Below are 24,412 nucleotides of genomic sequence, written 5' to 3' on the forward strand. Positions count from 1 at the left end.
ATTTTTTCAAGAAGTCTTCCACTTTCTTCTTTACTGCCTCCATCGGATTCTCATTCAACTTTTCATAACAAGTGACATCAGACAATTGCCTTTCTGCTTCTTTTATGTAATCCTTTCTGTTTTGAATGACTATATTGTTGCCTTTATCCGATGCTTTTATAACTACATCATTTAACTCTTGCAGATCTTTAAGAGTCTTTCTTTCTTTTATTGAAAAATTCGATTTGATTTTTTGATTCTGAAATCTGGCTTTCTTTAGGTCGTGTATGACAAGATCATGGAAGGCTTCAATTTTCCCTCCTGGTTGGAACGTTGGGTTGAACCTAGATTTCGCCTTCAGTTTGCTTTTTATAGGCCAATCGGTGTCAATGTTTAACATTTCAGGAGTGACAGCGACGGACCCTTCAGCTTGTTCCCCGATTAATTCCAGTTCAGCTAAGTTTATTAGCGTGTCTAGATCTTCTATTGCTACCTCAGTTCGACCCGATAAGCCAGTGCTTTGTTTTTCTTTTGGTGGGTTTAAAATAAAGAATTTTTTCAATCGAATCTTTCGCATATATTTATAAAAGTCAATTCTTGTTTCCATATAGTCATACCCAGCAGTAGGGCAAAAATTAAATCCATATTGCAGTACTTTGGTTTGTTCTAGATTAAGGACGTGATCTGAAAGGTTAATGATGCTGTTATCAATTTTTTTCAAATTTGTTGCGTCTTTTTGGTCCCAGAGCGTGTTCTTGAATTCTGATCTGACTCTGAGCTGCTTATTCCTCTGTCCCCTCCTTGTTTTCTTCTTCCTCCTGATCCCTGTTGTTTGCCACTGCCCTTTCCTATGTTCTTTTTGGTGGTATTTTTTCAGCCAATCAGCCCTAACATTCTCATCTCGTCTAAAAAATTGGTCTTTTTTGGCGGGTTTTCATTGGTGCTCGTTGAGGCTTCCGAATCTGATGTAGTAGCTACATCGGTTGAGCTTGAGGTTATCTCTTTATTTTTTGCATTTTGACTAACGAGGGGGTTAGTATGTTCTATGTTACATGTATATGCAGTCAGGGACGTTATGGTTAAGTTGCGCTACTAAAAACCTATGAAATTCAGTAAAAAAACTTTGTTAAAGGGACGTTATGGTTAAGTTGCGCTACTAAAAACCTATGAAATTCAGTGAAAAAACTTTGTTAAAGGGACATTATGGTTAAGTTGCGCTACTAAAAACCTATGAAATTCAGTAAAAAAAACTTTGTTAAAGGGAGGTTATGGTTCAAAGTAAAACCGAAAAAACCCTGAAATTCGGCAGTTATGGTAACATAAGCAACCATAACTCGCGCCACCCTGCACTGCTAACACCAACACCCAGGACATTAAAGATGACATCACAAATGTCATTGATGACATCGCATGTGCATTTACTTTTCATAAAAACTATGTACAAGGGATTCTTATAATGCTGACCAAAAACTGTCAAGGATCATTGGGATAAATATCATGAGCTAATTAGTGCATTAAGCAATGCATTGATATAAATAGCACTCTATTATGAAGTTCTATCCAGTATACTAAGCTACTCATGCAGAAACATAGGCAGTGTGTGCAGCATACATGATGAAGGTGCTTTCTTATTAGAGTTTTGCGTACTGTTAAACATGTAATAAGTAGATAATAAAACCCACTTAATACATAATTATTACAGACAAAACACAGAGACAACAACACATACAAATATGAGTATATACAGGGACAGTGAAGTAAACAAAAAAGCAGAAGTAGTAGCAGAAAGAGTTCATAACCTAACTGATTGTCTTTATGCACAGAAACTATTGCTCTGTTTCAAAGCTTCTACTTACCATATGTATGTGTATCACATGATGTGACTGCACCCAAAGGAAAGGAGAGTGAGTATAATGTATACAAATATGAGCATATACAGGGAAGGTAGAGTAATAAAAATAAAACTATGAGAAAGTGCTGATAACCCTAATGATTATCTTCATGCACAGAAAGGATTGCTCTCTTTCAAGCCTGTGTCTTCCGCTATGTATATGTTTCATATGATGTGACTTGACCCTAAGTGTACAAATATAGTACCTTTTCAATTTTTACTTCCTGACTGTTACTGAAGAAAACTATGTGGCTTCGATATGTCAGTAAAGGATAAAAAGGCAGAGCCAGCCATGTGATGTCATCAGTGATGTCATCAATGACATTTGTGATGTCATCTTTGATGTCCTGGGTGTTAGTGTTAGCAGTGCACAGTGGCGCGAGTTATGATTGCTTATGTTACCATAACTGCCGAATTTCAGGGGTTTTTCTGTTTTACTTTGAACCATAACGTCCCTTTAACAAAGTTTTTTCACTGAATTTCATAGGTTTTTAGTAGCGCAACTTAACCATAACGTCCCTTTAACAAAGTTTTTTCACTGAATTTCATAGGTTTTTAGTAGCGCAACTTAACCATAACGTCCCTTTAACAAAGTTTTTTTACTGAATTTCATAGGTTTTTAGTAGCGCAACTTAACCATAACGTCCCTTTAACAAAGTTTTTTTACTGAATTTCATAGGTTTTTAGTAGCGCAACTTAACCATAACGTCCCTGACTTCATATACATGTAACATAGAACATACTAACCCCCTCGTAGTGATTTTCATGTCCGCGGACCACCTGAGAGTCGTGAATGTAAATTTAAATAGTGTGCCCCATTTCCCCTTTGAAGTTTCTTATTTACTCCTAAAATCTTCACATAACCTTCTCCAAAGCAACCCTTACATTCCAAAATAGTAAGGCATTTCCCGTAAAAGATAAAGAAATGCCATCTTCTTTAAAATTAACAGCATTACTGGCATCAATATTCTCATTATTACAGAAGAACATACCAGCTCTAAGCATGAAGGCACACATGCCTCGGTTGATGACACACCTAGCAATGTTTTGCTGAGGACAAAAAACTGAACTATTGTCCCATATTGCCCTAGGTAGTAATCCAGAAAAAATTACTTTCGCATATGGAAGGATCTTCATTACGGCTTGAACCAAGCGTTCCAAATCAGCCAACAAAGTAGGGGCACTGACGTTGCCCAAATGGAAAGCACCATAGTGCAAAACTACCACATGCGGACTGTTCATCGTGGCCATATCCTCACAAACTTGTACAATTCCCTGTACATTGCAATCAGGCACAGTGCTCCACACCACCTCCACTCCTTTCACATCAAAGTTCTTTGCAACATGCCTGCATTGAGCGTACTGTTGTAAACCATACACAAACATATCTCCAAGCACCAACACCCTGACTTTCTCTACTTCTGCCATCTTCACCACACACAGTCTCTTTCAACACAAATCCACAACCTCGCCATCTGATTGGCTGATCCGTACAGTCTTCTTTCCATGTTGGATTTCCTGGAAAAACCCGGATGTAGCACGCCCTGTCCACGAACAGCCGCGGTGTCCGCGGACGGTGTCCACTTCACTCTCTGTGCCATTCCCTCATTGCATACAGCTAAGCAATCACACAATACGAATAACATCCTCAGAACACCCCCATTTTGTGAATTTTTGAACATTTCAGGACAATTATCATTTCATTATTCAACATATTAACATTACAAATATTATACTTTCATCTTGTACTCTGCACACAATGCTATGTTTCTCCATTAGTAGCTCAGTATACTAGATAGAATCCCATAATACAATGCTATTTATATCAATGCATCGTTCAGAGCACTAATAACGGTATGATATTTATTGCAATATCCTTGACATTTTTTCGCAACATTATAATAAAAATCCCTACTACACAAATTCCATGAAAAGTACATACACATGTGATGTCATCAGTGATTTTATCAATGACATTTGCGATGTCATCTTTTGATGTCCTGGGTGTTAGTCTTAGCAGTGCACGGTGGTGGTGCGAGTTATTTTTCATAGCTTACCTTAACTTGCGATTTTCAGGGGTCTTTCGGCTATACTTAGAACCATAACGTCCTTTAAACTTTTTTTAATATCACGCAAACAATATACAAACATGGCATGCAAAAACCAACTTCTCGCAGATGGCTTTACACAGAATGTTGCAAAGTAAGAATTTATGCTCGTTCACAGTGAAGGTCCGCTGCTTCCATTTTTTTCTCGGGCCCCGGAGAGGCTCACGAAGCGGACTATAAGGTTGTATTGTGTTTTGACCTTGACAGACAGAGATTGTGATGAAAGACTTCTCTTGAAGGAGTGTTGCTAAAACGTAAGAGAAGATAAGGATGACATTTCTGAAACGAAACCACTTTTATATATTATATCACTATGCGAAAGATCATTCGCACACGCGGAGTCGTATTTTAGGACTGCACTACTCGTAGACAATGGAAATTGCAATTGTACTGTAAGTAACCCTTTAGATTATTTTATAGCAAATATAATTACAATAGCGTAGCATTAAAAACCGCTCAAGTTGAACTTGTTCGTTGAAAGTGGCATAATGTTTTATACTGCGCACTATCACCGCCGAATTGATCCCCTGTCGTTTAGAGGCCTCTGAAAAAGGCAGATGACACAGGGTGGGTTAATAGAAATAATTTAACCGGTCTATAGGCGGTCAAGCGCTCTACTCGCTGTGCCACTTCACTGTAGCCTGTCAAGTGGCACAGCGAGTACAACGCTCGCTTTGACATCCGTGTACAGCTTGCTAACGCAAGTTCGAATCCCGGCAAGGCCAAACTCAGCCTTTCATCCTTCCGTGGTCGATAAATGAGCACCACACACCGTGGTTAATAATAAGCACCGCTTAGATACCTCACGGTTCTTAGCGCTATATGAATGGGAAAATATTATTATTTTATTATTAACATACTCCGTTGCACTATCTTTGATAGCAAATAGTTTCACGCCCTAATAAATAAAATGATGATTTTTAATGAAGATCGGCTGGTGAGACTAATTTATGTTTTTTAAAACAGGTATGTGGCCCCATTTTGCCTATGTCACGATTTACAGACTCCAGCGGATGGGATCTTCAACTGCCTGGTGCAGGTCCAAATATGCAACTTCATGACCCTCACCATTTTATGGGACAATCGCCAAGGACCAATATGCCCTTACGCAGTACTAGCGGCTACAAACAACATACCAACCAAAAGGGTGGTCTAATGGCTCGTTGTTGGAGCAACCTTTCGATTATCAGAGCGACCATTTACTGCTTTTATCATAAACCAACAGCCTATCTACCGCAAAGGAACAACGCGTGGCTCAAAATAAACTTTTGCTGACCGACAGCAGAGACAATAGCAGATCGCTGAATATTCACTAAACATTTGATGTCAAATAAATGTACTTTACAAAATTTACAATCTTGCTGTTTGCTTTTAAATCACTGTTTCATATTCCGAATTGTGGCGCGCTGTGTTGTGACATAATATGTGTTGTCTTCCGGGTTCTGTGTAAAGTCACTTAGGGCTGCAGAGGACTGGGCGCGTTTGATGACGCACCCTGTAACGTCACCGAGAGAGGCGGGGAATATGAATGCTTTGATAATATCAGGCTTAGGGGCGAGAGATATTTAGTGTCGCAAAAGCAAGTCAGCCAGGTCAATAGCGCCAGTCATAGGATTATCACATAATGTCGGCGCACACCAGCCGGATTTATCGTTTCTTTAGTGGACAAAAAGTCGGTTGACGCCCATAGGAAATTGTACTATTAGCGGACAAAAGGAGTGGTCTTAAAACACTTTCACCCTGACAACGAACAATACAAACAACGTTCTCAGAACACCCCCATTTTGTGTAATTGCAACCATTTCGGGACACCGCGAGTGTTCTTAGAACACATTCAACTAGACAGATTACAATACGGACAGCGTCCTGAGGACACCCCCAGTTTGTGTATTTACGAACAATTAAGTACACCGCAAGTGTTCATAGCTCATTTTTACCTTCCTTGCGAACAAAAATGACACATACTCCGTCCTCTAAACACCCCACCATTTAGTTTATTTACAAAATGTCAGAACAGCTGTGTTCTCCGCGGACAAATCAAACGCAACAAAAACGTCTAGCACATAAAAAAACAAAACATTGAACCTATCTCATACTCCCCCACCCTCCGCAAACATTCGTACACACCAACACACGGCACTAAATACAATTTTTTATCCACGTTTCACTGCGCTGTACGCGGTCGACGGCGAATACAAGATGGCGGGCGCCACAGAAAATCTGACGCGCTCCACGCCCCTCGCCGTCCAATCAGCGAACACGTTGCATGTCCGCGAACATGACGCAAGGCCATGGGCCAATCGGGGTGCTGTCCGCGGAGCGAACAGGGAAGTCCATCCGCGAAGCGAACACAGATATCACTAATTTTTTTGCCTTACGTTTTGGTCATTTTACAAAAAACTACTGGACGGATTTACACCAAATTTGCAAAAGCACGCTTTCGGGACCAAGCCCCCGCTCCTGCCGCAAATTTGGTGTAAATCCGTCCAGCGGTTTGGCCTGTGGCCGTGCGCAAAGTTTTTTCCCATTATGTCTATAGGAAAAAACACAAGTTTTGGAACCCCCCTATAAATTTTCCCCCCCTGGACAAATCCTCACCAAACTTTGCAAAGAAATTCAGAGTGGGCCATATACTTTTTTTGCAAAGTTTGGTGAGGATTCGTCCAGAGGGAGCGAAGTTATAAGCCACCCAAAAAATGGAAACACCAACTTAACCATAACTACATGGACGCTACTGCGTCCATGTAATATATATAAATGTATGTTTATGTATACTTTTATAGCTTTATATGGGTATTACTCTGTGCGGGTACTATGGCACATTTTAAATTCGAATCTTATGTAAGCGTGGTTCGCTATACACAGGCTTGGGAGGGTGCCGGATTGCATTCACACCTCCTCCTTTTTCCAGGATCACTGCTGTGCATTCTATTCTAAGCATGTGAATGCATGAAAGATCCAATGCTGGAGAAGGGAATAGTTTCTTACCTGTAACTCCATTTCTCCAGCATTGGTATCTTTCATGGATTCACATGCGCCTGCCGGCCTCCCCTAAATGCAATCGGCTTGTAGTTCTTGGTTTCACCCCATTCTGCTTTGGAGGGGTCGAAATCTGAAGGGAGCCGCGGGGGCGTGGCGTTTATACAGCTATGTCCTAGTGGGGCATGCGTGCGCGGCCCAAAACGACGTAGATAGGACACGAAAGTGTTGAATGTTTTCCTATGGGAAACGGCTTTATAAGCTTACCGAGGGTTCCCAGTCTGTCAACGGGGAATATTCTAAGCATGTGAATCCATGAAAAATATCAATGCTGGAGAAATGGAGTTACAGGTAAGAAACTATTCCCTTACCGATCTTCAATTACATCTTCATGGCCCGGCCAACTACAACAAGCATTTCAGCCATACAGAGAAGTCTGTTGTGGGTCTTGCAGTCATCCACAAGACTTCATGGACATGCACAATGAAGGATTCCTCCCCTCTTAAATACACGGACCTCCAGAATGATATCACTTTCCGCTCTCCCATACAACAAATAATAGTTTCCACCTGATCTACAACCAACTAGAGAGTAACCACGGAGTTCCTGGATGAAATCAGAATCCTCGTTGCTGCATCAACTTTCCATTCCATCAACGTCTTCAACGTTCCTCAATCTGCCAGGATCTGAAGCAACCAAGAAAACCAAAATTCTGCTCAATCTCCTGGATACCCTCCTTTTGTTCCCACCAACACCAAAGGCAGCACTCGCAACCTGGCATTTAACTCATCACTAGACATCCACTGCCCCCCTCTGATACAAATCAACTGGCAACACAGCCATAATTAACACACTCCCGCACTGTATGCATTCCACCAAGGTCTACTTAAATCAGCAAAGATAACTTGATGCTCATTCAGAAACTTCCACCGGAAGCCTTAGAAGGAAGCTCACCAATGTGCTCTTAAACCAGATCAAATGCATTTAACTGACTCTGCCAACATCCATGCATCATGGAAACTATAAACCAACAAACGCAAAGGGAGAGGAATACAACTACAATAAGATCTCACAGCCTTGAGGACAAAAACAGCATGGTACCAGCTCTCTCTCCTGTGCTGAATGATACTCTTCATCCCGCCTCAGAATCTGATCTGTCAATCTGTCAGCCTGCAGGACCTTCGATAAATCAGTATGTACATGACTACACAGCATCCATTGCACAAGCCTCCGATGTGAGCAGAGCCCTCTTCAAGGCTATTAAACTCTGCATCATCCACCTACCAGCCCCTGCAGTACCCACATTAATGAAGAGATGCAATGTAATCCACATGGTCTTTGCAGACAAAATCGACAATATTGATTGCCACATTGATGACAGCCAACCCAACATAGATCCTGCCATACTTCACACCAAGTCCCACGATGGTCTGAATTCAAGACCCTAAGACTGGAAGAACGTATAAACGTCCGGCCCCATCAGACGACGAAGGCACACGCGGTGTGCCTAAATGATCTTCATCGACCATCCCGGTCACGACATGCAAGGCTCTTTGTAAGTATTTCCCTTCCCCAGGAACCAAAAAGCTGCAACCCTTGCTCTGTTACCTTGCCATTTGTCAAACCCTATAAGGAACTTATAAGAAACCCTATAAGAAATCCCATAAATACCCTAGTACATTCTTAAATTGTGATACACAGAATCCTCTGTGTATCCTGTCCTTAGGAAAATATGTGTTGATCTCCATGTGTTGGCGCCATTCTTTCCTAATCATTTCAGTCCATTTTATAAGTTCCTAGTACTATTTTGAATAATTTAATTAATTCCCATATAGAGCTAACCGCGGCGTGGAGAGGTTGCCATTGCAAGTCACCCCCTCACATACCGTGTCTTTCTTTAACAATCTAGTCACTAAATTATAGTTTCAGTAAAAGAAATCACTTTACTAACAAAACCAAGTTGTCCTGTGAATTGTTCCCTTTTAAAAAAAAGTTTCCTTTCCCTTTGAGAATTCCATACAGTCATCCATCCAGAGTTATCATTTCTCTTTCATATCATATCTGTTATGTGCCTTTGTACCTTAGCATTAAAACCGCATTCCGATTTTGTCTGCTTAGCTCATTTTCCAAGCCGTTTTGCTGTTTATACCCGTGAAATGTACAAATTGCAATTTTGCCACGTGTGATTCTTGCTGCACTGGCGTTCATTCCAAAGTCGATTTTCTAAACTGTATGCCTGTTGTTAGTACATTGCCTTTAGCTTGTGAATTTTTGTTGACTCGTTAGTACAGCCACACACATTCTTGCCTCATTCATTCAACCTCACATGTTTAACAACTGTTTAGTAGTGGGTGCCATTTTACTCATTTTTCAAGGGAGCTCAATCTGATTTTTTTCCTCCCATTCAGGGGTGGTAGGTCGGATTTTCAATCCGATTTTTGCCTAGTATACCTGACTCAGTGCTACTCCTCTCCACCCAAACAAAATTTGGCTAACAGGGGCTTGAGGAGGTGTTGCAGGGGGAATGCTTAACTGTGGTGCCATTTAAAAGCCCTAACTCAAAAGTAATTTTGCTTTCTTTCAATTGTGCATTGTGTCTCCTTTGCTAGAAGGTTAAACTAAGTGTGTTCTATCATTTTCCTGTGTAATTATCACTGCACTGGTGATTGCTGCCCTATATTGAATCCGTTTGATTTTTATTCAAAATTAAAATGAATAAATATTTCATTATTACACACCGGCCTGGTTCATGGTCCATTGCGACACCGGGTCTACGTTAAGGGGGTGTGTGAGATGGGTTGGATGCCTTCTCAAAGCTGAATCCAAAGTCATACATTTAAAAGCGTTTTGATTATGTGCTGCATCCCTGGCCAGTATAAAGAGTTCCGGTCTGGAGTGTGACGCCCCTTTAAAATCCTTAACAGAGCCACATTACCACACAGCCGTAGTATAACTTTGGTGATGAGAATTACTGCCGGCAGTAGTATCGCTGGTGATAAATCCGCCGAAATCCCCATGGAGTCCTAGTGACTCTATAAATGGGGACTAACATCACCATACCATCGGTAATTCCACTTGACCAAGTGGTGGTAGGGTTCATTCCATTTGGTTGTATTCTGGCGGCTTTACCACCAGAATACTGCCAAACTTGTAATGAGGTCCTTCGTCCAAAACCTACTTGCTATCTAGCCCTACCACTTAGAAAACGATAAAAAAGAATATAGGCCAGATAATTATCCTCTATCCTTGGGCTTTGCTCGGCTCAACTACTGGGATCTCTTTCCCAGGAAGGTTTTAAAAGTTCATCAATTTCTCACAATGCAGTCTCTCTGCAGGTTCTGAACGGCAAGTCTTAAGTCATTTTACACATATGCCAATTTCCCTTGCGCCTCGCCTCTGTTATCTTGTACGCAAAGACGGGATCCGACCAAACCCGCCAGCGTGGGCATATTTTCCATGTCTTTTATTCATCTTTCTCCTGCCCAACTCAGAACTTGGTCTCCTTATGTATAAGATGGGACACTCTCTCTGAGAGGATGTTCCCTACGCAGGAGATATTCAGGTACGTTATAGCAGCAGTCAACCCCTTTCTCTCCAGACCTTGCACTACGGCTTGGTGGTACCAGCTATTGCTATGTCTATTTGCATCTTGTGTTCTTTGGCGGGTCGGAAGAAGCAGTTGGACACTCGGAAGGCATTGTTCAGGTTCTTTAAATGTAAATTATAAGTAGAAGGCCTAACTTTCCCTATCACTAAAGGGAGTACCCTTCCAATCTAAAAAAACTAAAGGTGCTTGTCTGTTGTTATTAAGTTTAAAAGAAAATATGTCCTCCATCCAAACTACCCCATCTGGCCCTGGCACTAATTCTAACTAACTTAAAATAGACTAAGAGAATGGTTTTCTATGCTTGGCCTCTCAAGTTTATTCAATAGTCTCTTGAATTATAAAGCCTCCCGGTGGGACAGGTAGTCTCTGCAATCAATTGTTGTAGCTCCTCAAGAACACTTTTCTCCCTCACTTTTTCTGTGGCCCCTTTTTAGAATGTCTTTCACAGTAATATTTCTTGATACTCAAATTGTTACTTGTAGTTTCCTTCCTTGCCTCCCCTCCAGGAATACTTGAACAGTGATTTCCTTCACTGTTTTCTAAACTCTCATCATAAGTTCTCAGTTTTAAAGTGTCTCTTCTATTACTAATTATACAACAGCTGGGTGGGTTGAACCCTTCTTCTGGGCTTTTCACTTCCAGGTTGACTTTGTTGCTTATTTGATAACTCCTCCTGTGTGCCGGGACGAGGTTTCAGCTTCTTACAATAACTAGCTTCCCTCGCTGAATTACTGGTTATTTGCCTCCAACTCCCATCAATAATGTTAGCCCCGCTTTTTCGTTTTGGTGACTGGGACAAGTTTCTCTGATTGATAACTGTATCCTGCAAGCTTCCCGCTTCTCCCGGTCCCCCAGGTACCCATCTCTGGCAGGTAGGTGGTTGGGCTCGGCTCTCACTCTGGATGTTTTTTTCTCTCTCTCTCTCTCTGTCTCTCTCTCTCTGTCTCTCTCTCTCTCTCTTTCTCTTTTTCTCTTTCTCTTTCTCTTTCTCTTTCTTTCTCTTTCTCTCTCTGCTAATCGTCTTCACATTCTCGAGTCTGTGTTGGACTCTTGCTTGGTACTAGTGCTGCTGATGGGAAGCGACCCATTCTTCCTGTACAGGCGATATCGGCATTGTTCCTTGGGCGTCCTGCCCACGATCTCAAACTTATGGTCACACCACTGCCTTGTTGCTAGTTCCTCTCTCGATCGACCCAGGACTCTTCTTGCATCTGCATATGCTGGTTCTCTGGTGTCTCGATGAACCTGAAACTCTTCTTGCATCTGCATATGCTGGGTTTCCAGTGTCTCATACACTCTTTCTCTTTCTTTCTCTCCAAGTCACAGGTCCACGAGCAGCTTGCACTCCACCTCCATCCGGCATAATGATGTCGGGGGACTTCTCCTATGCATAAGACTTCTCTCCTTTCTTCCTCCTCATCACAGTTAAATATGCATCTTGCTTTAGAGCGACATCTTCCTTTTCTTGTGCTACTGGGTTTAGTCGTGCAACGCCTTAAGTCCAGGTAATCCCATGTATGCAACTAAATTGTTGGTCTAGGGAGTTCCTCACAGGAATGGGAGTCCTTGTCCCCAAAGGGGGAGTCTCTCCCAGTGAGGTCCCACTTCCCTCGATCCATAGGCAGAGTTATGCAGAACGGCTCACCTCCCTAGTCTCACATGGGCGATGGGGGGGGTTCCTCCTTGGGGAGAAGGGGCGAAAACCTGTGATTCATCACAGATCTCACTGTACTCTTCACTAGGCTTATGATGCGATCCACACATATGCAGTTGTCCAGGTCCTGGGATCAAGAAACAGGGAATGTTTCCGACCGGATACTTATTACAAATTCCTTGAAGCAGGTTTTAGTGTGGTGGACTCGGGAGACAAATGTCACGTATGGAGCGTCCATCCGCCTGATCCCTTACTCTGTTATGATTACGACAGACTCATCTATGGACAGGTGGAGTGTCACTATGGTTGCCCACTCTGCACATGGAAAGCGGTCCAAAGCCGAAGGGCAGAATCACATAAACTGTCTGAAACTTCTCTCCATAGCCCTAGTCCTGAAATCATTTCAGTTACTTCTGCGCGAACAGGACAGTGTTGATCAGAACTTACAGCTCCATGTTTTCTTTAAACAAGCATGGAGGAACGAGGTCTCCAGCTTTGTGCAAATTGCCAGTGGAAACATGGAATTAGTCACTGACTCACACTATTTTCCCCAGAGCAGTTAGCCTTCCTGGGGAGGGCACCGCAGAAGCGAACAGATTGAGCAGGTTCGGCACTGCATTTTACGAATGGGAGCTAGTTCAAGTAGCCCTCAGTATTGTGTTCAGGACCTGGGTCACCCGGATGTTGACTTGTTTGCCATGAATGACAACACCAAATGTCCCTATTTGGCTCATGAACAGGCCAGAGCACGGGATCACTGGGTGATGCATTTCAGTGCCTGTGGGGTGGGCTTTGGAGCTATGCCTTTCCTCCGACCCCTCTCTTACAAAGGTCATTCACAAACTGTGTGACTCTCAGGCCAGCACAAGTGTGGTTCTTCCTACACCTGACACAGCTAACGCCCATTGTGTTACAGATAGGGTGACATCACCTATTAACACAAGTGGGGGCAGCGATTCACCCAGCTTCTCACAAACTTGCCCTCACAGCATGGTTCCTGAAGATCCAACACTAGACAACCTTGGCCTTTCGCAGAATTTACATATCATTCAAAATGCATGTAAAGAATTGACCAGAACCCAGTATAAAAACAAGTGGTCTTGGTTCAGTTTTGGGTGAGTGATAACAAGGTCCACCCTCTCACGCTCTTTGGACAAGGTTCTATCGTTCTCTTCACAGCTAGCAGAGTCGGGTGTGCAGGTTGATATTTGCTGCACGTATCTGGCGGCTGTAGAAGTATACATGATCTCAGAGAAGTTGCTATTTTATTCTGCTAACCCTGTGGTTAAGAAGCATCCACATGGATTGACAAGGATATACCCCCTAATTTATAGGCCTCATCCAGTTTGGGATCTCAAAGAGATTTTTGCAGGCCTTGCTCATAAAATCCTTTTGAACCTATGACTTCTGCAGATATTAAGTTGGTTACTTGTAAAACTGTGCTTTTAGTGGCAGTAACATCATCCCTTAGAATTAGTGAAATCGAAGCAATATTTGTTATACAGTTTTTCACAGAGGTTTGGTCCTCAGGACTCGCGAGGAGTTCATGCCTAAGATTGTCAGCATTTCATCTCAATCAAGAAATTGTTCATCTAGCCTTTTTTCCAGATCATAGTTCAGAGGCTGACAATGTTTTACATTGCCTTGATGTTCGTAAGGCACTAAAATTCTACCTAGACAGGGCTAAGGAATTTAGAAAATCAGAAGCACTCCATCACCTTTTGGAGTTGTTTTCCCCCTGGAAGCACAAGCTTCTAACAGCTCAATATACCTATTGAGCCTTTAGAAGCTAGCCGTGGATAGTTGTCAAGATCTGAGGTCCATGTAGATTATAATACCTCCGTCCCCAAGTACCAGTCAGAGAGAGTATTAACGTACTCCCTGACCAATTATTGAGGCCACAGGTGGCAGGAACAGCAAACTCCGGATCCCAGATGACTGTAAAGGAAAACAAGGAAGTCAAGGATAAACAGGAACAGAACACTAGGTTCTAAATTACAGATAGAATATAAAGAGGCACCTACCAGTAGGGAAACAGGAGATAGAAGGTAAGTTGGTTCCCCCTTTTTGGTTTCAATGATGTGTCGTGGTGATGAAATGGGACAGCAGGGTTGTTGTCAAACCAAGACAGCAATGGGGTGCCAACGTAGAACAGGAGAGGAGAGGGTGGCATCTTGATGGGGAATAGGAAGGATCAAGGCAATCCAGAGGCAAGGCAGGTTGAGGGTGAAAATCCAGAGCAACAAATCCAAGAGTCAAGAGAAAGCAGTCCAAGGTCCGTTAAGCACGAGTCAAGGCAGTTCAAAAATATCAATACAAAAACAATGAGGCACCAAACCCAAGGGAAAACCAGTAAACAATCCAGGAAAAACAAAACCAGGTCAAAGTCCACAAAGAGCAACAAAAAACAGGAACAAACGCCACACGCCGTGTACAACAGCAGCTGAGAAGCGCATTCCGGCGTCCATTGAGTCCTTTTATGCTTCCTGCTTAGTATCACGTGATCGCCTATCTGGGATCACGTGATCCAGCAACCAGCGTGTGGAAGAAGTCACGTGGTGAGCTGCGTGAGGGGGAGGAGTGTCTTGGGGTGTTTGAAGGAGATGGCTCGATCCCCGATTATGTGACCGCATTTTCCATGCGGCAGCTACAATGGGAGCCGGCCCGCAACGCACCCGCAGGTCCCAAGGGAGATGCCACTGCCAGCGCGGCCACCAACGCCAGCACGCCCCCGTGGGACCACTATGTGCCGACCGCCGAGGCGTGGTGAGTGTCCTAGGTGATTGCGTGACAATTAAGGAAACCTACAAACTCCATAACAAAACCTCTTCAGCGGGTATGAGACTCATGCTGTCAGGGCTAAAGCCACAGCTGTGGCTTTTCAGCGACAAGTCTCATGGGATGTAATTAGCAAAGCGGCAACCTGAACCTTGCCATCCACTTTCTGTATGCATTACTGTCTGGATACAAATGCCAAGTCAGATGCTGCATTTGGTCAAGCAGTGCTAAGGAACCTGTTTGTTAACAAGTTCTAAAGGCATTTAGTTCTCCCAATTTTGATGGTGCGTTGTAATCACCCATGCAGTATGGAGGAAAGGGGCCTGGACATAGGGGTAATAAAAAGTAACTCACAATAGTGACTGAAGAACTTCTAGTCCTTAGTCCCAATTCCTCCATACGTCCCACCCACCAGTCCCCATACTAAAAAAGTTGCCAATATGGCCCGTCTTGTATGAAATGCTACAAAGGGGACTGTGGTGAGGCGCCGTTGGCCGGGGCACAGTTAAGCCTGCGGCTAAACCCATGCTAACTTTAAAGGGGAAACGTGCATTTGTGTGGGAAAATGGTTCCAGTGCTGTCCCCATGCAGGGATGGCCATGCAGTATGAAGGAAAGGGAACTATGTATTCGGAGTACTTCAGTCACTACTGTGAGTAACTTTCTATTTTTGCCATTTCTGTGGCCCCATTCTCTGGGTCAAGCACGAATCATACCCCAAAAAGGCGAAGCATCTTGAAGATCTTCTTAAACCTGACTGTTATTTTGTCTCCTGTTAAAAGTGGTGCAAAAGCTGTGCGCTTTGAATGTTCTTGCCTATCGGGCATGGTGCATTGCTTCACCTATGGCACAGGTGTTCTCTGCTGATTTCTTATCATATTTCGTATACCTACTGTAGCACAACCAGTAAAACTAACAGCAGGTTGCACAATTTTCAAAATAGAGCATTTGGCCCCATAGTAAATCTGTAACAAAATGTGATCATGTGACTCTAGTAAGGCATGTGTCATGATGGCGAGCAGTGCAACAACCGATTGTGTTCTAGTCCCTGGCTAAAGCTGGTTTTATTTATGCTCATTGATGCATGTATTTGCTTGATCCCAGACCATCATGATTCCTATGACCCACCAAAAGCTTGTGGAAAATCTGCATCCTACTCCAAACTAACAAAGGAAGCTAGGAGACACTAAATGCATGGAGCATATTTATGGAACAGAAACTGTAAAGCAATGTTCAAACCACACATACGGAAGAATCTACCAGCTTCATATTTTCACTGGTTATGTGTGTTGATGCATTCAGATGTCGGACTTGGATGTTGTATTTTTCCATAATGAATGCAGTATTTGTACGTGTTGCATCATTTTAATGATTAACCATTTCCTCCTTTGTGACAGCCATGCTTCGGTTCTTCTGTTGTGTGAAATGACCTTAAAAAGCTTTGAATCAGATATCTTGTTGAATGTTTTCTTGGCCATTGCTGTTGACAACTTAGCAGATGCTGAAAGTTTAAACACAGCCCAGAAAGAACAAGCAGAAGAAAAAGAAAAGAAAAAAAGTGCAAGGTAAAATATTATTATGTGAATGTAATGTTGATGACCGCTTTTTTGTGGTTGCCTAAACTGAATATGTGTTTGTTTTGATTTGGGCATTTTTATATTTTTTTAGTGACTATGCATGAACCTCAAGCCACATACAAAAATATATTGGAGCCGAAAGTGTGGGTTTCCCATGAACGAGTGTTAGCAGAACATAATTGGATTTGCAGTTTTAGGGGTAACCAGAGATTTTAACTCGGTGGAAAATGTATGACTGGTTTCATCATTTAAGAAGTCAGGAAGAGATTCTTACCTACAAAGGGGGCAGTGAGACTGCAAAGTCGATATTGCAGTGTTATTGGATTGTCCATCCTATCCCCACTTCCCAAATGTCCTTTCTTTCACTGCTAGCATGCTTCCTTTCACCTCCCTGCAGCTACCACACCACCATTAGGGCAGAGGATTGTTGTATTGTACTAAAGCCATTTTAGTTAGTGGGAACGCCTGCGGTGGACTGAAGTCCATAGTGTTGGAGGTCATGGAGTACGATTAAGATGCATATGTCATTTGGCAACAAAAAAAATCAGGCTTAGCAGGGCTGGCCAAGCTCTGGTAGAGAAGCAACCCATCCGGTCAGGCATGTGGGTGGGTACTGAGAGGAGTGGGGGAAGGAGTGTTGAGGTGTAGTCTACAGTAAGTAGGCAGAGAATTTATGTGACTAGCACAACCAAATGTTGTCATAGTCCTTGCTGTATACTGGTGTGTGTGTTGATAGCCATGCCTGCGCCCAGTGGGCTGGTATATTATATGTACCTTGCCGCCAATGATGGTGCTTTGTTGTTAGGACGCTTGCTCAGGTACTTGACTTCTTCTGTCGGTTCTTGCGGCTGTGTTAAAACGGTTAGTAGCAGCAACAGTCTGTGCTCCAACTATTCAACATATGAGGGGCACAGGTTGTGCCTCCAGATTCTGTTAGGCAGGTCGGGTGGCGAGTCTACCTAGATATCGAACGCTTACTGGTTCCTATTAAGGAGGTACCTTTACCAGGTCTGCCCATCCTTTGGTTCATATTTGTGCAATGCCTGTCGATTTCCCCCCTTCCCCCAATTCGTTCAGAGTGATGCTACGCTGGTTCTTGATTGCTCTCCCTGTGATATTGCATAGGAGACCCCCACCTGGCCAGCTGGTTCGGAATATGGCCAAGGCGGCCAGACTTCCCATGAATTCCCCACAGTGCATCGCAATCTGTACCATTGCAGAGATGGTGCCATTGGTTCTGTCACACCACTGTGCTTCTCACTATTATTGCAATTTGCCTGTTATCCGTTCATACCAGGTGCATCGATTTAGCAATCCTGTGGCACTGCATATGTGAGAGCTGTGAGTCGGCTAGTGGCACGTGAGGAGAGTCAGGGTGATGATATGTGTATGAAAGTGTGTGTGGTCCGGGCTGCTGCAAAACACATCTGGGATGGTACACCCAGCTCTATGGGGCACTTTGAGCCACCTAAACGCCACTGACTGTCTTTTCTGCTCCTTCAGTCTGAAACCGCAGTCCTGGTGCAGCCTCAACACATGGTAAGTCTTGGTTGGAGGAGGAGGCAGGATTTCATTTTGGCATGTGGCTGTGTGACCACAGCGGAGTAGATCGCTGAGAGAAACGAGCAGGGATTCTGGCCAGACCACATGAAATACACCCTGTGATGCCCCTAAAGGGCTCTGCCCGGACAGGCAAAAGTCCCTGCTGGCCACTAAGGACAGCACCTGAGCATGTGTGAGGTTTGTGATGTCTCACAGCCTGCCAACCAACATTCTTGGGATAGTGAAATTGATGGCTGTGGTCTTCAGATTTGAAGCAGCCCTTTCTCTGAACCAAACATTATTGCCTCCTTTAACCCTTAGCATATAGCTTGTTGTAACAAATCGAGTTTCCAGACTGCACCCCTTTCCCTAATCTGCCAACTTGCCATGCCTGTATTGGTGCCCATGAGTTACAACATATCTATTAGAGAAAGAGAAAGAGAAATTGTCAGTATCAATGTGAGCTAGTGAAATTGGAGCTGTCTTTAAGAGGCCAGTAGTATGAGTACTGGGTCACAGGTTGTTTAAACTTGTAAGGCCTACTTCCTTCTCCCTCCCACCCCCTAAACCCCAAATTAACCAACTCCCCTTTGAGATCGCCTACTGCCTTACACTTGGCACACAAATCCCCCATAGGCGGCAAACATAGGCCTAGCCATTGGTACATCAACACTTATAGAGCCATGGGGCCGCTGCTGAGCAGCGGCGCACGATGGCTAGTTCTGTGTGCTAGCTCCCTGTCATGTCAACAACATTCAGTTATAGTGGCAGACCACGGCACAATATCAGTACTTCTGATCAGCGAAATCCACAGGCCCAGGAGTGCAGGTAGCCTTAAGTTGCTATCCCAGTGAGCTGTCGGCTTCTGGGTATCAGCTTTGGGGCCTACCCTGTGGAGCCCGGGTGGCGCCTCTCTTCCTGGTTGCCTGCAGCTGGATTGGCAGTCCGCGGCAGAGGACCTCTGAGATTTGCCCGACGCCGGGCTGCGTGGTCAGCATGCAGTGTCCCTTACCTCTGCTGTTGTAGTTGCTGGGCCTACAAGTTTGCTCTTGAAGTGGGACCGGCGTGAATGTGCCTGTGTGGTCCTCGTCACTGGTAAGCCTATGTTCATCCTCCTTGGTAGTACACATTTGGCACCCTAGGAGAAATACTGTTTTCATTCAGCCACGCTCAGCTGGATGCTGCCTAAAATACAAGCCCCCAATTTGGTCCCCGGTCTTGTTGGCTTTCACTACCCGCAGCGTAGCATTCAACATAAGTAGTTACCCGAAGCTGTGTCCGTGCCAGGGTTAGAGTGTGATGAAGATGACTAAAGGTGCAGGGCTGAAAACAAGGCAATATGGACCCTTATACTAAATCCGTGCCTATGGGAGACATGGCCTCCATCATTATTTTAACATGACATAACAATACACCTTCCTTTTTTCTGTTGTCACAGAAGGCGCTCAGACATTTTGAAATATTCAAATTCTCTGAGAAAGTGCATTTTAATCATGTAAAATACATTTTTGTATGTGATTAAAATGTACTCGTAGAATTTAAAAGTTTCAAAAGCTTTGCTGGCCTACTCTTCCAGGCAGCTATTTTAGCCACACAAAATTGTCTTACGTGTATTTTTACCAAACTGTATTTTTCTTTAATGATCGCAGCGCCCCTATTTTTAGATATTTCCTGGAAATAATATAGCATATACTTTAAATAGCTGTCTAGCAATTTAGTGTATGTGTTTTTATCCAAATGTTTTATACAGAACATAGTTTGGAAAAATCGACTTTAACCATAGGCCACATGTCTCAAATTCAATATAATGCATTGTTCAGATGGAGAGCATATGCCCTGCGCAGAGACTGAAATGAAAAAACCAAGTAGCAATTCTAAAAGGCTAAGCCTACTTTTCAAACCAGGCATGTTTTCCTAGGCCAAAAGATGAAATCAAAATTCAGTGGGATGAACAAATGAAATATGTACCTATATTGTAATCAGCCAAGTGGAATAGAATATGCCATTAAAGCACATAACCCAGTTGTCTTCAATGCTGAATTATCCTTTGCGCCTTATGTCAGCACTATCACAAACAGTATCTTCTACTTCCTGCATATACTTTAGGGATTACTAGATATACTACTCCTGAGGCTCAGGTCTGTATTGATGCAGACTATGCTCCCAGCAAAACCCTTTCCACCCTATGTAGAACTAGAAAGCAAACTATGCTGTTCTTATCTTATAGATAAAGTGCACTAAACTGGTTCCCACCGCAGGTAACTCTGCACTGGCTGCTGTTCAAGGAACACCCATCCAGTAGGTCCCCACCCCATAATGTTCCTGCATTATAGCCATAAAAATACCTTAAAGCTCCCTCCCTAAGTATGTTTTGCCTCTACAAAATGGTGTATAATGTTTATATGTGAACAATTATGAACAGCCCTAAATCATCATTCTAGAACTACCTTCCGTTTTGCCTCTTATTGGAACCTGGAGCAAAAAAGTTCAGAAGAGCACAAAACACCCTCCTAATCTGCTCTGCCTCTAGCTCCTCCACTTCATTCTTGTCTGCTCCACCCTGAATCCGCACAACTCCCTCCCAACTCTCTCCCAGTGTCTTTCTCCAGAAATGTTGCCCCTTCGATAATGGCAGAAATAACCCACATTGATGGGAAAGAAACTAAGCAAAGCCAAAATTCTTCTAGGGCGATTAAATGCAATAATTACATCTTCATTGGAAATTCGTTACAGTCTTTTATCATAACTCAATGGGTTGGATCACACTAAATTGAATGTAAATTGCATTTGGGCATGTTATTTGCTTGTATTGTCTGCAACATAACATTCACACATTGAAAATATATGGCTTGAGGGGGCGTCGCTTGACACTGAGGCTGATGGCTGCTTAAACTCGCACCTGCCGGCCGCAATGCCGCTTCACATTTGCCTGCGGTGCCCAATGAACTCCTTACATAGTTTTATTTATACCCAGTGGCTATCATTTTTCTTAGGCTACGAACGGTACTACTTTATTTAAGACAGAGGGCTCCCGAGCTCCGCTGTGGCCGCCGTCTGCGATTGACCCGACATTGCTGAGATGAGACTCTGTAAGTCTCGTCAGGAAACGCTGGGAGTCTCCAGAGTTGGGCTTCTCTTCCACACCATCTACAGGGCAGAAAATAATAAGCAGGAAATAAAATGGAAAGGAAAACTTATTGTCTGAAACAACTGCATTATTTTGTGGTGAGAACTCTTTTATTAACTTTTATTTCATCGCTTGCTGGTTACTGCTTCCCTTGCTTGCTCAACTCTAAACTTGACTGGAATATCTCTCACAATGCCACCATATTCTCCTGGCTTAAAACCCTATATTCCTTGTGATATTGCAGCACATTGTACTGGTGTACATCATCGCATCAGGAAAAGGCTGACAGAAGCTAACACAGGCCAATAAAGACTCCCTGTCTGCCTCATCCCCAGCCACACTCAAAAGGCCCAAAAGTGATTCCCCTCCTCCGTCCAATTGATCTGACCCCAGCATGGAACAACTATTACAAGAGATAAGATCTTTAAAGCCTTTCATTGAGACTACCAATTTAAAATTGCAACAACTCGAAGACAGATGGAGCCCATTTCAAAATAGAATGGAGGAAGTGGAAGAACGAATTTGTGTGGTGGGCTATCTCTCTCCCAGAGTACTTTCACTCGAAAGCACCATTAAAGAGCTACAGAAGCAAAATGTAGAGCTTGAAAATCGAGAAAGAAGGAATAATCTGCATCTTAAGCCTCCCCGAAGGATGTGAAGGGAAATACGCCATCTTGTTTTGGCTTTTGACCCTTTTCCATATTCCACCGGACCTCCTCCTCACGATCCAACGAGCGCATAGAATTGGGCCCTTAAAATCGATTAATTCACACCATCCTATGCCACATACTCTTACTATTACCGGAATACATGCAGCTGCAGTTCATCATTTCCAAAGCAAAGGAAAAAAACACTGTTATCTGGCAAGGCAACAGGATAAATATGTCTCAGGACGTTGCTCGCAAGACCCCTAAGCGGCGGAAAGAGTTCCTCTGATATCATCCTGCCCTTAAACAACTCAACATCAGATATGGTCTTTTTCATCCCTGCTCCTTCAAAGTCACATATAACGGGAGAACGTCCGTCTTCAACGACCCTGCAGTTCTCAAAGTCTTCATCAGATCCCTCAAAGCAGACAGCATGGATATCTCTACACCACCTATGCCTTCTGTTTCTGGCACCTGACTGTCTGTTCGGACTAATTGACTTCATCAACGTATAGCTTCTATTTTGTTTGGCCACAGGCATTGACTTCGAATTATGTTATTTTTGTATATATTTCGCAGGTGCGGTTGTTGCGGTTTGGGCACTCTTCATCCTGTCGGACTCTTGAGGTCTGGCCAGGTGTCACCCAGACCTCAACTTCGCTCTGTTCCTCTCTCTGTGTCAACCTGTCACTTATCTCATCACCTATGTATTAGTACTTCTTACTCTTTCCATCTTGTTCCACTTTTCTTACTCCATTGCAATGTTATATAAATGTCAGGTGTGCTTGTCTCCCCATTTTCCATATGTATCTTCCCCTTTATCAAGCTGTCTCATATTTTTCCTTTATCAATTCATGATGGGTATTTCTTCTATTCAGCTGCTATGTTTAACATGTATTGTTCATATTTATCCTTTCAACATCGGTAGCAAATGATGAGTGGATTTAAGTGCATGTCCTGGAATGTGAAAGGGATTAATAACCCAATGAAGAGATGTAAAGTTCTTTCACATCTTAAAAGATGTGGTCCCTCTGTCGCCAGCATCCAGGTAACCCATCTCTCCATGATTGAATCAATGAAATTAAAATCCATCTGGGCGCAGGATGTAATTGCTAGCCCTGCTCCAGCAAAGAAAAATGGTGTGATTATACTCATTAATAAGAACCTTTCCTACATAATTATGAATCAAAATACTGATAACGATGGTTGATGGGTCTGGACTAGGTTGCATTTTGAGGCCATTGTCATATCGGTCATGAATATATATGATCCCACTGTGCCAGATCCCAGTTTCTGGGACTCTGTGAAACAAAATATCTTATAATCAGATCTTACTTACTTGGTAGTATGGGGGGGCTTTAATAATGTTCTCGAACCATTCATGGACAGATAATCCAGATGCATCTTTCGAGGCTCGAAATCCCATGATTCATGCTGTAGTTCAGCGACTGGTTTAGCAGATACTTGGAGACTTTCACACCTGTCAGACTCAGATTTTACGTTTCACTCACTGCCCCATGACTCCTTCTCACGGCTGAACTATATTTTTCTTAGCAAGTCACTGTCACAAACAATTGTAGAACCTTGTTTCGCCAACATTATCATCGCTGACCATGCCCCGGTTATTACCAAATTTGATTTTCTTCATATCCACAAACACTCCAGCAGATGGCATTTTAATAACATACTTTTACAGGATGACAAATTCATTGAGCCATTTACCAGTTTTCAGCAGCAATTCTTTCTTGACACCAAAGATGAAGACACCTCTACAGTTAACAATTGAGATACACTCAAGGCGGCACTGAGAGGACATGTCATTCAGTAGGTTAATAGAAAGAAGAAAACACAAAAAGGAATTCGATTAATTATTTCTGGAACTCTCTAAAGCTGAGAAAACATACTATAAATGCCCCTCCCAAGCAAATCTCTGTCATGTTTTATCATTACGTATGCAAATCAATAGAAAACTGACAGAACAAGCATCTAACACCATCTTAAAATTCAAATCTAAGATACACCAGACTTCTAATAAAGCCGGGAAAAATCTTGCCCCCTACCTCAAATTGAGCAAAGAGAAAATATTCATATCATACATTAATAATAGTACAGGCACTACTGTTAGTAACTCTGACGACATCCTTAATGTTTTTAAAACCTTTTACTTACTCCCCAGACACTATCATCACCCCTGAAAATGTGCACTCTTTCTTTCAAAACATTGAAAGAGATTCCTATCCCCAAGTAGATCTTGGTAGCCTAGAGTGCCAACTCCCCACCAATGAAATCATTCGGACAATCAAAGATCTCAAGACTGGTAAAGCACCTGGTCCAGATGCCCAGATTCCCTATCTCCTGAGTTCTTTCACCGTTTTTCCAATATTCTATCCCCCAAACTCAAATCACTCTTCACCTACTTCGTTAATAAGAACTCTTCCTCTGGGACATTTGCAGAAGTCACTTTAGTCCTCTTCCCTAAGGCTCTTAAAGACTCTGACCTCCCTAAAGATTATAGGCCCATCTC

At 43.0% G+C, this 24,412-nt stretch overlaps 1 protein-coding gene across 5 annotated transcripts in view; it reads left to right on the top strand.

Annotated features, from left to right (window-relative positions):
* The window catches only part of CACNA1D (calcium voltage-gated channel subunit alpha1 D), a 2,225,258-nt gene that overhangs the window by 1,058,804 nt on the left and 1,142,042 nt on the right, over nt 1-24,412 (top strand). For all 5 annotated transcript variants that reach the window (XM_069643624.1, XM_069643621.1, XM_069643623.1 and 2 more), the window contains exon 16: nt 16,446-16,560. In XM_069643624.1, the coding sequence (XP_069499725.1) occupies nt 16,446-16,560 (115 nt within the window). The remainder of the gene's footprint in view (nt 1-16,445; nt 16,561-24,412) is intronic.

This window comes from Ambystoma mexicanum, chromosome 2p (genome assembly GCF_040938575.1).
Source record: "Ambystoma mexicanum isolate Mex_15411 chromosome 2p, UKY_AmexF1_1, whole genome shotgun sequence".
Classification (NCBI taxonomy): domain Eukaryota; kingdom Metazoa; phylum Chordata; class Amphibia; order Caudata; family Ambystomatidae; genus Ambystoma; species Ambystoma mexicanum.